Source organism: Hirundo rustica, chromosome 19 (genome assembly GCF_015227805.2).
Source record: "Hirundo rustica isolate bHirRus1 chromosome 19, bHirRus1.pri.v3, whole genome shotgun sequence".
NCBI classification, from domain to species: domain Eukaryota; kingdom Metazoa; phylum Chordata; class Aves; order Passeriformes; family Hirundinidae; genus Hirundo; species Hirundo rustica.
The window spans coordinates 3,272,890-3,290,064 of record NC_053468.1 but is presented as its reverse complement, the minus strand read 5'-3'; the positions used below and the strand labels follow the sequence as shown (position 1 = coordinate 3,290,064).

The following is a 17,175-nucleotide window of genomic DNA, read 5'->3' as shown; positions in this document are numbered from 1 at the left end:
CTCAACTCAGTTTTGAGGCGGGATTTTCCAACCTCCCTCCCCAAGGAGCCTCCCCTTCAGTTTCCGTATTTAGTAACATCTCCGAGGCTGTTAATGGCACTGTTCCATAGTCCAAAAGTTAAAGACTCTGGGCAGTCTTTATAATATATTCTCTACAGGAAAATCCGGTACTAATGAACAGTGGAAAACACTGGTTTTACACTTAAATATCAGGCATTTTTGCACTGCAAACTAGGTGTAACAGGTATTCTCAATGTATGTTTGAACTTAGGTAAGTATTATATTATATAAGGGCAGAATGATTTAAAGTGAGCAAAATCAGCAAAATAAGAATTGTATCTTGGCTCTAGTCCAGCACACAATGCTGAAACATCAAGTACTTTCATCTAAAAAAAGCCAAGACTAAGTTCCTCAAAGCACATCGTGCCTTGTACAAACTTTTTTGTTCGAGAAATCTTAAGAACGGTGCTTGGAAGGAACACGAGCTGAAATTGCAGCGCAATTTATCCACGACTGACTTACCCAGAGTTCTGGCTCCAGTTCTGTCTTGGGATCTGCTTACACAGACCTCTAACACATTGAAACAACTTTGCCAGGGACAACCCTCTAACTTCTGCAGTCTCTTATTAAAAAGGAAACAGATCTAGAGCACGATGGGACAATAGTTCAGTTCTCTCCTCAAAAAACTTTAGTCAGCAACTTTTCTTCCATTTCCAAAAGTGTTCAGAAAGGCTTCTGAAGCTTAAGCCAAAGAGCAGCTGTAACTTACATCCTGAGAATTAAAACATTTAGAATAAAAGGTCTTATTAACAGAAAAATAAGCTTTTTTGCTGTAAACGGCAGAAGTATTTGCAATTGGTAGATGACTCATGGTATAAACATAACAAATATTAAGATTACAAGAGAATAAAGAATGTTTATTGAACAATTCCTTTTTATAAAGATTATACTTCAGTGACTGAGAGAATAGTTGGCCAGTGCCTGAAAGGCTTTGTATCCCAGGCTGACAGAGTGTAGGTCTAGGAAAAGCTAAGCATGAGATTTATCTAGAATAGTTCTGCCAGGAATATAATTTCTACAGAAGCTGCTCTCTTTGTTTCGGTTCACACATTCAGATTTTGCTGAACCTTACAGTGAGTTAATATAGAGAGACTGTTTACTTAAATACTCAACTGTATTACTCTGTGCTTAGGAGCTGTCAGATATTTAATCAGAATGAGTAATTTATTAAACAAAGCAGTAAAGTTGCATTTCACAGTGTTGGACAGTCTGTACTGTCCTTTGACCCGTCTCTCTTTAGTCTCTCTTCAGCTGTGGTGCCAGAACGGTGAGTGACACAACACCCAAAACCGCAATTCATACTTTGAATCTGGGTTTGGTGGATTTAAACACAACAGCAGTTTGAAAAGTAAAAAGCAAAATGCAAACATGCAGGGCTGGAACATATAGTTTATCTTTTATTGCTGCTGGCGCTGTAATGGTTGTAATTCCTTCCAAAGTGCTGAATGGAACGCAGAGATTGTCTGTGCACTTACTTAACATGCAAGAAGTTTGTCTCCTAAGAGTGTTTTTAGGACAGAGACAGTGAATTTCCAAACATGGGTTTAGGAACTAAACCCATGGAAGCTTCTTTTATCCCCTTAGAGCAGCTCCCACCCAAACACTTTAACTCCTGGCGTCCCAGGACCCGCCAATTCGGAAATGAATGGAAATTGACATGGAAAGTTTTCACCCTTCAGGGTTAAACACTGGGATCCATCCCTCATTCCTTTGCTTTGCCAATACTCACACTCTGGAAAAGGATGTGGGTTATTTAGTTTAGTAAGAATCCAGATTGGTTTGATGTGCTGCATACAGATATTTGGGAGCACTTCTGAAGGAAAAGGTTTACTAAAACAGGACAAGATCCAGTCGTGCCAAGCACTCAGATTTTAAACAGGAACCAGCCATGTGTAAAAGCCAGAACAGCTGAAGAGACAAACAGGGTGAAGAATGCCTTTAGTTTTATTTACAGCCACGTTTCCATTCACACATTTCTGCAGATTCAGCTCCTGCCCCGGGTTCTCTGAGGGTGACACTACACCGGTTCCCCGGGGGCGGGGTAATTAATGAAATCCCATCGAGGGGGTGATTTAAGTCTTAATAAAGGGTGATAAAGGTTCTCCTGTCTCCCAGTCGGGCCCGGCCGCTCCCGCCGTGCTCTCAGTGGGTGTGAACGGGGCATCACCTTCCCGCCATTTTCGCACCGCCTGAGGCGCGAGCGCGCGGACGAGTGACCGTTATTTTTGGCGGGCTTCGCCTCAGGACTGACCCTCAGGACTGACCCTCAGAGCGGTCCCCAGGGCTGACCCTCAGGACTGACCCTCAGAGCGGTCCCCAGGGCTGACCCTCAGGACTGACCCTCAGAGCGGTCCCCAGGGCTGACCCTCAGGACTGACCCTCAGAGCGGTCCCCAGGGCTGACCCTCAGGACTGACCCTCAGAGCGATCCCCAGGGCTGACCCTCAGGACTGACCCTCAGCCCGGTAAGCGCTGACCCTCAGGATAGCCCCGACCCTCAGCCCGGTCCTTCAGGGCTGTCCCTCAGGATATCCCCCACCCTCAGCCCGGTAAGCGATGACACGACCCTGACACTCAGCCCACTCCCTCAGGGGAATGGGAATCTGCAAAGAGCAGTTGCACCTTGGGCATGCATCTGTGGATCTTCTAAATTCAGTACAGCTACTTCTGTGTTTTAGGGCTTCTGTTCGAAATTATGCCAGTCACTGGAGCTGCAGTTTTAAGAGAAACTGCCATAAAATCACGTGAAAATTTGGATGTGTTTGCAGCGTTAATTAGTTTGCTTTGTTTATCTGACTTTCATACAGCAAATTTGGAGTAATCAATACTGCTGCCTGTTAAGATCCACCTAAGAAATGAAAAGGAGTTTCGCTGACACCTCGGCTCGCAGCACAGCAGGTACCAGCCTTTATGTGCCTTCCTGTTCACACCTCATTATGCTTTTATATACACATACAATACATTTATATATATATATAGTATTCATAGAGGATATTCAGTGTTTAACCCTAAATCCCCATTTCCTGCGTGGACTTGCATAGGCTACCTGTTTATTTCTGCACAGGGCAAGATTTTAGATGGATTCAGGGAACTGGTCACTCAAGGAAAGGTTTCATTCATGGGATTATATGCAGGACAGAGGGCTGGGAATATAAATTCTGTGAGGGAATGGTCTGCTTTGTGTTTATGAAGTGTACTTCCTATGTGTAATGTGAAATAAGTAATTTTATTTACATGTTTTAAGTGTGGATTGTGTATCCTTTTGCTATTAATATAGCATTACTTAAATTTTAATTTTAGGTTGTCTGCCTGTACCACTGTTCAATCAGAAGAAAAGAACTAGACAGCCCCTCACTTCAAATCCACTTAAAAGTGAACCAGATACTGGTTCTGGGACTCGTAGTTATGATTTCTCTCCCTCATCATTCGGTAAATAAGACACATTTTAGTTTTTTCTGCCTCTAAATCCAAATATATCTTAACTTCCTGATTGTACTCTATGAAATCAGACATTGTCTTTATCAAGAACTATATGCATCCTTTATATCTATTTCTGAAAAGTTCATTATGTGAAAATTGTCCCTCAGGAAATTTCTTTCTCCTCTGTACAATTGGGTTTTTTATATTTCTTGCCTAGAGGGAGTTTGACTCTTTGTGTGACAGAGAATGAAGTAGCACTGGCATTTAAATAGAGTCTCTTGAAATTGACCTTTTGTTTTCGGTTAATTTCAATCAACATTCAAGTCCTGTGTTACAAGAAGAAACATTTGTAAGATGTCTTTCTTGTAGCTCAGAAAGGAACTTCTGTTCTTCAAACTGGGCTTGGAAAGAGCAGAGCAGAATTCTGCTTTTAGTGCTTTCATTATGTTTTACTTGTAATAAAGTTTAAAAGTTTTCTTACAATAAAGTCTCTGTAGCTAGTAAGTCTAATGTTTGTAACTGAACCATTGTCTAGAGAAGCAACCTACTTGTTAGAAGTTGTCTTATAATTATGAATATCAAAGGATCATATTCCCCTTTTTTCTTCCTCCTTCCTGTGTGAGCCTGTTTGTGGGACATTAAGCAGAGTTGAAGGCCTACAAAGACTTACTACCTTTCAGTCTTTTCCATTTTTATCCATTTTCAATCTTTTGTCTTTTGAAAATTAGGCTGGGGAACTGCAAACCCAGAAGTGGAACAACTGCAGAAAGCAGCGACCAGTGGGTATGTAAAAAGCAAGTTATTTGTTGCTTTTTTGATTTTTATTTGGATGTCAATTGTTCCATGAACTGTCCATGTATGCCTTACAATAAAGCTGCTGCTGTGTCACTGATACTATAAACTTGTCTTTGAAAGCCAAGCAGAGCATCCGATGGCTCCTTCCCTTATGAAACCACCAAATGCATCAAAGTTTAATTTAGCGAATGCTGGAAAAAACTTGTCTGCCTGCAGGTTGGTGAAGCCTTTAATGTCTATTATTCTTCCTTTTTGTTCTTATGTGAAAAATGCATCTCACATTTTCCCATATGCCTGTAGCGTTCAAAGAAACCCTTTTAAGATCACTCTCAGAGGAAACCTTGTTTATTTTATTTTAGAGTCATGACAATATGTGAATTTTGGGTGAGGAAAGATCCCTTACACAGGGCAGGACAATAACTGAGCCTGGTTTTAAGGTCTGTTGAAGTCAGATGGATTCATGCACAGGTGTAATCACTGTCCTGTATATGGATAAATTTAGTGTAAACTCAAGTGAGTTTGGAGATATTTAAAGCTAAAACAACAATTTACAGATTTCTTTAATATACTTTAATCAAATATATGAGTAATCAGAAGAGGTACTGTGATACTGAACTGTTGTATTGCAGGAACAGAAATGAATATGCTCCTTTAGGTAGCACAGCAAATTCAAGATCTGATAATGGAACTTCTCGAAAGTTTGAGAACTTTTCAAGCAGTTTGAAAACTGTCCAGCAGCAAAAACACCCTGACAGTCGTAACCTGTCCCAGCTCATCAAAACAGACACATCCAAAGGACAGTGGCCACTGAAACCCAGCACTGTGTCGAGAAGTCTGCAGGATCATGGTCCAACATATAAATCTAACTACAATACTCAGCAAAATAAAATGAATGAAAACCAATTTGGTTGTGTCCCAGAAGATAAATGTCAGGTAAAACTTATGGGCAGGGCTAATAGGAAAGACACAGTGAAAAAAGCAGCAAAGAAAGAAAATAGATGGAAGATGAGGTTTTCATCAGCCCAAGCTGCCTTAGTAAAACCTGGAGTTTCTGGAAATTTAGAATTGAGATTTTCATACTGTAATAACCTAAAATCCTCAGTAAACTGGTAGGGAGTTGTTTGTATATTATGAACAAACACTCTAATTCTAATGCAATTATTGCCTATTTAACATAATAAATAAATGCCTATGTGCTCTTTAAAAGTGCAAGTGTGTATGTCTAACTTAAGCTTTTGTCTTCATCTGAAAGGAAATTTCATCATCTCAATTAAAAACTAAAATAAAAAAGAATTCTTTGCGAATCCTGTCTGCAGTCATTCAAAGTGTGAAGCACTGGAGCCAATATGCCTATAAAACTCCACTGTTGTTTGAAGTTTTAGGTAAGCACAGTAGATTATAATAATATAATCTGATAATAATGCTAGGGCAACAACAAGAAAGATTTTTTCAGTAGCTGAAATACTTGAACCTACAGAATACTGGCATGGACGCCATCTAATTTCCCTTCCATTCAGCTATCAAAGGGGACTGAAACAGGTACAAAATTAACAATTCAGTCATCCTCCAACATCAAGTTTTTCCATCCTGTTTCTTTTCTTTCTTTGTTTTTAGAATGTGTTAGAATCCATTTTCCTGTTTAGTAGGAATCTTCTGTAGAGTGATTCAGTTTTGCAATATCTTTAAATATAATTTCTCTTGGAATGATTAATTTTTGCTTAATGACACAGGCACACTGGATTCTGCAGTCACACCTGGAGCACATGGGGCAAAGAACTTCCTTCTGAGAGATGGAAAGGAGACCCTGCCTTGCGTGTTTTACGAAATTGTGAGTATTCTGTGTGCACGTGTAACACAGTCATCACTAGCTCCAATTCTTTTTATGAATGCAAAAAGAAAACATAAATTTACTGTGCCAAAGGCAAGCTGAATGTTTTTATCGTATTGTTCCCAATTTAGAGCAATAGTCACTACTTAGATATCCTCAGACTTCTGTTTCAGAAAAACAGGTGAGACTTTGAGTTTAGCTTTGAAGTAGTTGGTAACAGCAACAAAGCTGATGTAAAGGTCTTCTGTTTGATGTAGCCCTCAGAAACCAGCCATGTGGAAAGCTTTTATGTGAGGTGATATAATTGTTTATATGTTTATGTTTTATGTGTTTATTATGCTTTGATGAAGGACCGTGAGCTTCCACGACTCATTAGAGGTCGAGTGCACAGGTGCATGGGTACCTATGATGCAAAAAGGAACATTTTCAAGTGCGTCTCTGTAAGACCAGCAACTGCTCAAGAACAGAACACTTTCCAAGACTTTGTCAAAATTGCAGATATTGAGATGACAGCATATGTAAAAAATATGAATGAAATGTAAAAGTCAAAAATGGTTGTCCAAACCCCAGTTCTAACTAATTGTTACCCATTAGACTGGACGATACTACAACATTTACCAAAACTACTAGTGAAAATCTGGTTAAACATTTGAAAATATTCCTGTGCTGTGTTATCCAACAAACGCTGTGTGGTTTTCATTGGGTTCCCATTTACGTGTTACCTGATTCATTTTTTTTTAAAAAATAATCAGTATAATACCTGTATAAAATAACAACAGACCCTGAAGCTGTAGGAAGATTCCCAAGGACACAGAGGAAATAGAAAAGAATTATTTGAAAAAGAACTTCCTTTGCCTTTGCCATAAAAGCATCTTCCATGAGCAATGGACCATGTACATGTTTATGTGCCTTTGCCTTCAAACATTAACTTCCATAGATTATTCCTGGTGTTCCTATTTCCTTTTCCCCTACTTCAGAAGCTTTGTAGCAGTTCTCTTGGGAACTGCAGAACAAAAGAGTTGTCAATAAAATAGCAAACAGTACAGGGATTTTTTTTTTTAGTTATTTTATTATACAGTGTTGGCAATTGGAAATTTCACATTTAAAATAATTGAAATATTGTATCCAACAAGTCAAATACAGAAAACAGTTAATATTCTAAAAAGGAGCCAGCTAGTCAACGCAGAAACACATTAATGGAAAATACAGCTTTTAGTTACACTTAAAAAATTATATATTTAGAATAAAACTTGAACCTGGTCCAGCAAATTGTAACAGGAAAACGCTTTTACACAGTTTAACGCGCAGACAGTCTTTATTTAAAAAAGTGATCTGTCAGTGTGAGCACAGGCATTGTCAGCAACAGGTGAGATCTAAAGGATGTGCTTTACTGACTGCTGCAAGGATCACTGGAATTACCATCACACCTTCAGTGTGAAGCAGGCTCAGAGCACGGATGCTTCAAGGAAGGTTTTGCCAATCCAGTCGTAGAGGTCATGTACACGTGTTTGATTCCCTTTAAATATAAAATGTTAAAGGAAGCTCCAACTGGAAGCATTAGCTTGGCTCATAAAAGGTGCAGAATGTTGCAGGATGCAGATGATGATTTTTGCAGAATCTGAGATTTAGAAGTAAAAGAGTTGGTACAGCAGCGTTGTAAATTGTGAGGCTCTGCTGTAACAATAATTTAAAACTGGTTCCAGTTAAGTGATTGATGCTTCCAGTTCTGCACATTTGTAACTTACGTTAATAAGTAATGACAGGAATAGGTCCTTTGTCTACTAGTTGTGTTGTGGCTGTTAATAAAAATCTAAAATAATTTTACTTTTCAGGAAGTGTTTAGATCTTTGCAAAAGAAGTTTCTACTCGACACTAACAAATCACTTTTTCTAGTGAAACATTAAGTGAACAGTCGTAAACATTACACAAAACAGAAGAAACCCTACTCAGTACAGTTTATACACACTACTCAACATTTTTCAGTTGTTGGGTGATTTTTTTTCTTGACCATATTGATCCTGTCTTGTATAATGGTTCTAGTGTAAAGGCACAGGTTGGTTAGGAAAGAAAAGCCTGCATCTCTGTCTCTCTACTTTGTGGTGATTATTTTCTTTTTGCATGTTGTTTGTATTCCTCACTTTTCTGACTCTTACATGAAAATCATTAATCTCAGCCATTCATTAAAAAAAGTGTAAGACATCACTGAAAAGCACATTAATATACAGAAGTGACTGAAGTTTATTCTTACTTTAGGGCATTCCTTCAACCTATTTTGTTAAATATTTGGAAGATTTAATTTCTCAGTCCCTTTGAGCAAAAGTGCAAATACTCATGCTCTCTTTTTCAGTGTACTTAATTCTGCATCGGAATCTATATTTTCGAAGAACTTGCTAACTATATGTGCAGAATTTGCTTTTAGAGTTCATGGAAATGTAACAACAGGGCAATTATTTTGGAAAACAGTGCAACATTCCACTGAAGTTTAGAAGGGTGAGGAATGGAAACAAGACTTCAGAAGTCTTTGATGTACACTAAAATAACACAGTGATTGTTCTGTTTGCATTTTCTTATGCATCCTCAACATGTCTCTCTGTCTGTCCCTTCATGTACACCTTCCATTTGAAAAAAATAAAAATTCAGGACTCTGTTGGACTCAGCTAAGTGAAGAATAATAAATTTGATCACCTGGTTTGTGCCAAAATACAAAACTAAGAAGTACAGCTCTGAATTAAATATAATCTATGTGATTTTTCTTTTTAATAAATAATAGAAAATAAAAGATGAGAATAGAATTAGAATTAAATTTTTATTTTAAATGAAAAAACACAACAGTGGTGTGAGATTAGAACCCAATGTTTTGTTTGCTTAAGGCAATCAAGTGCACTTATTTCAATGCTTGATAATAATGAATTCAGTGCTATTGTGGAAATCAGACCTCACAAAATTTCCATACAGACTAATGAAATATGGCCACTGTAATTCTGACACAGCATCAGATTCTTGCTAGTCACGTTCAATAGCGTTTCACTTCACTTTTTTGTTTTACAGTCTGGTTTCTGAATTGCGGTGGAAATACTGGAATTAGTTCATTCTGGCTTGTATAATCACTACAGATAAGGGCCATTGGGCACAGACATCTTTGTAAACAGAGATTTTTTATTTTCAGCCTTAAACAACATAACCCAAAATCTACAGTTGTCATACAGTTCAAAACATTTTGTTAAAGTCCACCTAGAATTATAATTTAAGAAATACTGAAAACAAATTCTTAGGATTTTTTTTTCCTGATGTTATAGTATTAAATTATCATGAAGCCTTTGGAAGTAGTTGGAAAAAAAGAAATTTCAATTTTACCCAAGGCTTCATGAAGATGTCTCTATATCTTGGCAATTAGAGCAGAAGTAAAAACTGTGCCCAGAACTTACAATATACAGGTGCTGCTAATATATATAGATTAAAAAGAAACTTTTTTCTTGTATACAACTCTTTTTAGCTATCAATCTTAATTTTAGGCTGTGGCTATTAGTAGGTGCTTTTTTTCACTAATCAAAATAATTGTAACAAAATATCATTATTGATTTAAAGTTACTGGGTTCATAAAAGTTCTGACATTTCACAATATATCAAAAGTGAATTGAAGCTTTTAAGACTCACAATTTTGAGACACAAAAGAAACTGGGAGGTAGACAGATGTTTTGAGGATAAACTGATTTTTTTCTTTTTGTCTAAGGCATTATGCCATTATCTGTTTGGAGCAGTGTAAAGGCTGCTGATTAATCCTATTTCAATTCCAGAGTGTTCGCTGCTCGTGCTTACGGAAGACTTTCAATGCACTTTTGGTCTTTGTCAATCTGACCTTCTCTTCCCCATCTCCTCTCCTCTCTTTAGCAACACAGCCAACTGGAAGTGCTTTAATAATTTCTGCCCATTACTGTAGACAGGAATGTTCTGTTCTTAAACAGTAATAAAATACTATAAAATAGTAGGTATTGGAGTTGGAGATATGTGCTCTTTTGGTGCATATTTTGCAAAGAATGGTAAAAAGACAGACAACATGACCCCAACAATTGCCAGCATGTACCCCCATCCAATCTGGCAGTCTCCTGCATAGTAGATGTCTGAGTTCTCACAGAATCTCTTCACAGTAGCAGAGTTGAAACCAAAAGGGTAAACCAAAAGCCCAGAAGCCATTATGAACACTAGAGAAGAGAAAAAAAATCACACCAGTTATTGTCAAACATTAATTCCTTTGGAAAAAAAAAATCCTTATTTTAGAAAGGCAAATATATATATTATATTAAAATCAATGGAAAAAAGTCATAGCTTATAGAACCCCCTTGTGATTGGCTGATTATCCTCCTTTTCATAATTACCTCTTATGGACAGCAGTGGTGTCACAAGGCAGCAAGTTGGGATTTTTTTCATGAGAACTCTTGCCATTAAATAACTTCAGAAACGCTGTGATCCAAACTATGTAGCCATGTAAAAAGTAAGGTAGTTCAGATACAATGGAATCCAGAGGAGAAGAATTCCTAAGTTGGCAGATTCCAAACCAGCTTCACTTTCTTCTCAACAGCATTTTTGTGCTTGAGACAAACAATTACTTTCTTCTGCCAAATAGAAACTTTCAATTAAAAAGTTCAAATATAGTTTTTCAGATTCTGCTGATGGGGTTCTGATAATGTGAGACTCATTAGTACCGACTCAAATTGTTTAGAACATCCTGCGTTTGAACAACTGATGAAAAACAGCACCATTTATCTTCTTTTTAAGTATTTATTTTATGTCTCTTGCCATTGGAAAGCCAGACTTGCCTCCTGCAATTACCCCACATTATGCATTGTCTTTTAATAGAACTTCACAGATTTTCATCTTTAAGGAATCCATGGCATATTCAAATATCAACTTATTCAGGTAATTGAATCAACAGCAGAACCACTTTTTCAACTTTGAAAATAAGACTGCCCAAGGTGTAACTCATAAGTAAGGTAAAGATGCATTAAAATCCTCCAGGAACAACTCTTGGAACCTGATTCTGCCCAGCTTGGGAGTGGAGAGGGCTGAGCCAGGCTGGTGTGAGGGGTTACACCACCTTTTGTTTGACAGAGCACTGAGAAACCATGTTTTCTTTTCTATCCATTCTGCTAATCAATTAGCACTGTATTTAAAATCTCTATTTTGAAAGGCTTTATTTTATGTACTAAAAAGTTACCATGGAGCAGTCCCTTTTCCTCTCTTCCCCTTTTTCCAGGACAGTGTTTTGTTCAAACTCAGGGTAGTGATTCAAGAAGCAACCAGAATTAACAGTTATGTTTGAGCTGATAGATAATTCATAGCCTGCAAACATCTAATGAAACATTAGGAATATAAAACAAACACTACGTGCTATTCTCTGCGTTTATGATTGTCTTTCAGGTAGGGCACATGCATATTACTCCAATTAAAATATTGGAGAGGCTCAATCTTAAAAGTATCCACTAAAAAAGGGCAATCACTCATTAATCTTTCTTAATTAAAAAACACTTTAATAAGCTTGAGGGCTAGATGAAATTAAAAAAAAAAAAAAAGAAAATTAAGACAGCCTGACAAGTTCCTGAATAATTTGAATTAAATCTTTCCTTCTAGTCCAAATGGAACCGCTGAGTTAATCCCTTGTAGAAAACAATAAGATGAAGAAAATGGAAATTAAAAGGAGAGAAAGTGAAGCAGCAGCAAAGTCTGTTTCCCTCTAGGTATCTCAGATACGGGTGCAAAGAGAAGCTGCCTGCCAAGAGGTGGAACTCTCCGAGAGCCAAAAGTTTCACCTGCTCCAGCAGCCATCCTCTCTCCTCTAAACCTCAGGAATAATTTCGCAGTGGTTGCTGTGGCCTTTTCCTCTCTCCAAGCACAAGGTGGGTGAAAGGTGCTGCTGCAAGAGCCAGTAAGGGATAAGTCCTTCCCAACACGAGCAGCATCCTGAGCCAGGTTCACAATTCCCCATCCTCTGGCATCTGCCCCTGCTGGGGGTGCCCAGGGCAGGGGGAGCTCATGGATCTGAGATTTCAGCAGCTGAGTCCCTGCATTTAGGGCCTGACATTAACCAGACATGCTGAAGCTGAATGCAATGAAGTTATGTAATGCAGATATCCCTAACTGCGTGTGTGACACCCCTAAAAACAATATAGAATGAAAGTACAGTAAAAATCATGCTTTAGGGGTGATAGTTTTAAATTAAAACGGGGTAAATTCAGCGTAGACAGAAGGAAGAAATCTTTCATGATGAGTGTTGTAAAACACCAGCACAGGCTGCCCAGAGAGGTGGTGGATGCCCGATCCCTGGAAGCATCCAAAGTCAGGTTGGACAGGGCTCTCAGCAATCTTCTCTGGTTGAAGACATCCCTGTTTGCTCCAGGGGAACCTTTACAGGTCGATCCCAACCCAAACTCTTCCATGATTCTGTCATCTTGTTCAGTAAAGGTCACTGAGCCTTCCCAAAAGAGCTGAGGGGACAGCACAGCCTGAGAGCTATGACACCCTTGCACACACAGGAGAATTCAAGAGCACCTCCTCCTGTGGCAGAAACATAGGAAATAACTCCAAAAAAGGGAGACTTTTCCTGCTGCTGCTGCAAACCACAAACAAAACCCTGTTAATCCTCGGACCTGTGCAGTTGTAGGTTCTCTCTGACACGGAACAGGGGGCTGCCCAAGAGCCTGTGGTGCACAGGGGGTGCTCAGCAGGGCTCTTCTGCAACCCAGGCTGCTCCACTGCACCAGGAATCTTGAAATAGCCCTGGGGTGCAAAACCTTCTGTGAAATGTTGGGAAAGTGAGCCAGTTTTACAAGAAACAGCCGCTGCTCTAAGCAAGAAGAAGATCTAAAATAAAAATTTCAGCTTGTTCATCTTTTCAGAGCCAAAATAGCATCTCATTCCATGAAAAAAAAAAAAGGCAGAAATGGAAACAATCCTTTCAATCATAAAATCCTTTCCTAACTGTTAAATTTCACTGCTTTTCTAACACTGTCTCAACCCCTTGCTCTGTTTCACATATCTGTTCCATATATGTTTTCTTTTTGATTGGGTTACACAGAATTGTTTTGAAGGCTGTGTTTTACAGTGTTTTGATTACCACTTGGTGCTGATGTTGCGTGGTGTGATTTAATGGAAGCAGCTTTATTTTTTTCCAAGGCTAGAAATAATCTGTCACAGCTGAACGTGTATGTTCACATATCAAACGGGCTAAAAAGTTACCCATGGTTTCATATCCTCAGGCATGTCATAGAACGACCTCATTATTCTCATTTAGGTGCCCTCTTTCTTACAAAGGCTCCAAATATTGAATAGCCCCGTTATTATCCGCAGAAGCCGAGCTTTCAGGCATGGTGCTAATGACTGCTTAATGGTGCTGTCTGTCAGCAGCACAGCGAGCTGGGACAGCGCACAAAGAAACTGTGGGGCTCCATTTAGGCTCCTCGTGTAACACTCACGCCTCTTCACGGCTTTCCAACAACAAACATCACTTTCAAAGGTGTCAGAACACAGCAGCGAGTGCATCTCATCGGTCTGCGTGGTGTAATCTTGCTGTCACACAAGGTGATGAGGCCAGACAACATATTTGGGTCTGTTCTGCAGCATGAAGCCCTGGGGTGTGAAGGGACTTGCTGGTAAAATGCACAGTTTAGTTCTTTTTTAGCATGGTTTGATAATTTGATTAATCTCCCATCAGCTATGAAGTCTGGTTAAAAAGTACTCTTTTGTTTTTGTTTTTGTTTTATTATGTGCCACACAGGTGTTTGTTATTGCTGGGCTCTCCCCACCTGAGCCCTGTGCAGTAACTCACAGCCACTGCTGATGGCAGCTCAGAGGCAAGGCCAAGCACACTGGTTCAACAGTAAGTCATATTTTATTTCTACTTTCTAATCCTAAACAGTTACAGTCTCACCCTCATTCTCTTTGCTTCCCTGGTGTCCTACAGCCAGCTGGTAAATGGCAGTTTTTCCTCTGAAGGATTTGCTAACCAAGGGCTGGTTTTATTTTTAACAAGTAGGTTTTTGAATTGGTTGGTTTCTAAATAACATGACTTTAATAGGAATGAGGTATTATTTGAAAGGGGGACACTTCTTTTTAGGGAAAACAGGGCTTTCTGTAGGAAAAAATTGTAAATTGTTGGTGAAAAGAGTGAATCAATGATACTTCTAGTTGGGGAAAATAGCATTTTCTGCTATTTTAAAATTAAAATTAATAATATATAACTTTTTGTCATTTCAATGGTTTATTCATTTCATTAAGCTCCTGTACAACTGTTTAATTATTTAAATCTCTGACACCATGTTCAAGTTGATTTTAAACCAAAACAAAGCAGTGCAGTTCTCTGGAGTGTGTGCAGAGGGCACCAATGTACAACACTCTTAGACACCATGACAAAAACCGGCTGTTTCCATTCTACTTCTTTTGGCAAGACTGATGGAGTTTCCAACATCTGAAACACAGTAATTGAATAGTTTTCTGTATTGTGAAGCAGGAATGTTTAAACTGGGTTAAGCTTATGTTTATGCTTCCATACTAGTGTTGGACTGGATAGAAATCCAAAGGTGGCTCACAGAGAACAAAAAAACCTGTTTTATTTTATTGTGTTTGTTAATATGTTTAGGTGATGTGTAGTCATGAAATATGCTGTGTGCATGAATTCTGTTCCTGAAATTACGTACTGTAAGAAGATTAGTTTGTCTTACAAATTTAATTTGCTTACTTTGGGAGTGTATTATATTCCTGATGCTTGTGACAATGACAGATTAATTGCAAGCTTGTGGGACATATCAGACAATCATTGGAATTAGGGTTGAATCACAGGCAAGCAAGGGCATTATTCCAACCCTATTACAGATTGTCACAGCCTTACATCTTCTTGGAAGATTTTTATTGACAGAGCTTAATCTACCAAGGCAATTTTCACTCATCAAGAGGTTTCCTCTTACATATAATCCATTATCTCCCTTATTAAACCTGGCAGTTCTTCATATGCACAATCAGTTGACCTGGAATAACACATTTCCTCTCAGGTTCATATATTTTATTCACCTAATAATTTTATTAGCTGCTCTCCAGCTTTTCTTTATGTTTACGTGATTTTTTACATGATCTTAAGTGAGAAAGCAGGTGCTGATCCAAAGCCACAGTCAGCCTAACACCCAGCCAGAAATAACAGGTAACAGGGAAAACCTGGCAGCCAGTAACACAGCCAGACATCTTCAAAAAATCACCTCTTGTCCTACTGCCCTGGCTTGCCTGCACTCAATCCTTCCCAGCACTCTTCCCAAGCAAATATTTTTGTAGCATGCCTGAAGGGTCTCTACATTTGGGGTATTTTGGATAAATTCCCTTGTACAAAAATGAGATACCTATATTTCTCTTCCATATCTATCCCTTGAAGACAGTGCCAAGTAAGATCCAAGGTTTTTGTCAGTAATAGCTGCACATCAGTGTAGAAGCAAGATGGAATTCTTGGTTTATCTGAAAATTAGTGATTTCCTTTTGACTACTTCAGGAAAGGAGGAATTACCCAGACTAATTTGGGGAGAGCTGAAATATAGCTAAAATTGGCAGGAATCGTTTTAAATGCCTATTACATATAAATAAAATAAACAGGGAAGTGACTGCAAAATAACCAAGAAGGTGACCTCTCAAAGATAAAAGCAAGCAGACTAAAATCCTATTGTTACAACAGCTGAACTTTTGAGGATGAGGCAAACAGGGACACTGTTAAATGCCATTCTGCTCTGCTGAACTCGTGGCAGGTGCATGTCAGGTACCTGGAGTTCAAATTCTTGGAAGCAGCCCTAGCAATTATTCCCTCCAAGGAAACCAAAAGAAGAGCAGGAAAAAGGGATAATAATGCCCATATGCTTGGTATAAAGATGTAGCTGCCTGCCTTTGTAACTGAATAAAGAGCTGGAACTCCTAATAATGGCTCAGCCACTTCTAACGCATCACACTTTAGCTCTTCTTTGTAAAGAATTATTCCACTGGCATCATTTCAGTCAAACATGTTGTGATTTGAGGAGCTTCTATCAGTGCTGGACTGGTGCCAAAGGAGTAGATTATAGCAGTTCCTTTCCTGGCTTTTCTAAATGGTGCAACTCACAAGTTAGCGCTTAGCAGCTGTAATATAAATGTAGTTATAACGAGAGCTTTGTAGCTAACAAAGGGAATGGGTTCATTTGTATAATATCTCCAAACTCTGTGTTTAAAGAAATGCTGAGTCTGTGGCTCCAGCTCACAAACTAAGAAACTGCATCAGATATAGTAGGTTGTATTTTTATGCATGTACATACATGCAAAATTATGGGGAAATATGTGTATATCAAAAGCTGGGTAATGTTTTCCATTTCAGTTTATTTGGATTTAGCTGAGGTATAGTAGGAACACGTTGTTTTAAATAAAGCTAGCACCAAAATAAGGGTGTCCATGCACCTTTTTTACACAAGTCTTTTTAGTGCCACTAAAATACGCCACTGAGGTTCTGTTGGCACAACTCCCTCATTCTACAAATAGCCTGTTTCAGAAACAGGAATAGCTGAATCTATCTTACTTATTAACTGAAGGGAGTGGAATCTGACTATCCAGACTTTGGAAAAGAAATTCTCTGAAGCCATCACAGAGGTAATTGGGCTTGGTAATTACGGCATTAGCTGCAAGTTTATTAAGGGCCACAAAAGGAAATGCCATCCCGGTGACCTTTGAGGCTGCGTTTCACAGCATGTTTTCTACATGAGAACAAATGATGAAACTTGACTATTTCTGCCAAGTGAGTGGTAGCTATGGTGAAGATTTATAGCTGTAATCTGGTAATCTATGGGCCTAATCATACAGTTATAGAGTTGCGTGTCATTTGCTCGAAAAGCCTGAAATGATCTAGCGCTGTGTAGACTGTGGTGAAGGAGTGCATTTTGTCATCTGCAAGGTTAGGAGAAATACAGCCTCTTTAGCAGACTGTAAAAGAGACACAAGAGCTAATGTTTCTCAAAATAGCAGTGTGTTACATGAAATTTTACAAGAGTCAGAGAGCTAAGAAATAGGGACTGTTAGATGCATTCT

The 17,175-nt window shown here is 38.7% G+C and overlaps 2 protein-coding genes across 2 annotated transcripts in view; one reads left to right on the top strand and one right to left on the bottom strand.

Annotated features, from left to right (window-relative positions):
• The first annotated feature begins 2,914 nt into the window (after positions 1-2,914).
• On the top strand, positions 2,915-6,644 carry SPATA22 (spermatogenesis associated 22). The gene is made up of 8 exons (XM_040082764.1): positions 2,915-2,957; positions 3,360-3,488; positions 4,208-4,262; positions 4,395-4,490; positions 4,904-5,207; positions 5,527-5,656; positions 6,005-6,102; positions 6,453-6,644. Exons 1-8 carry the CDS (start codon positions 2,915-2,917, stop codon positions 6,642-6,644), a joined length of 1,047 nt encoding a protein of 348 aa, XP_039938698.1.
• Positions 6,645-7,165: 521 nt separating this feature from the next.
• The window catches only part of LHFPL7 (LHFPL tetraspan subfamily member 7), a 58,957-nt gene continuing 48,947 nt past the window's right edge, over positions 7,166-17,175 (bottom strand). Inside the window, exon 3 of the mRNA XM_040082679.2 lies at positions 7,166-10,301. Within this exon, the coding sequence (XP_039938613.1) occupies positions 10,075-10,301 (227 nt within the window). The 3' untranslated portion in view covers positions 7,166-10,074. The remainder of the gene's footprint in view (positions 10,302-17,175) is intronic.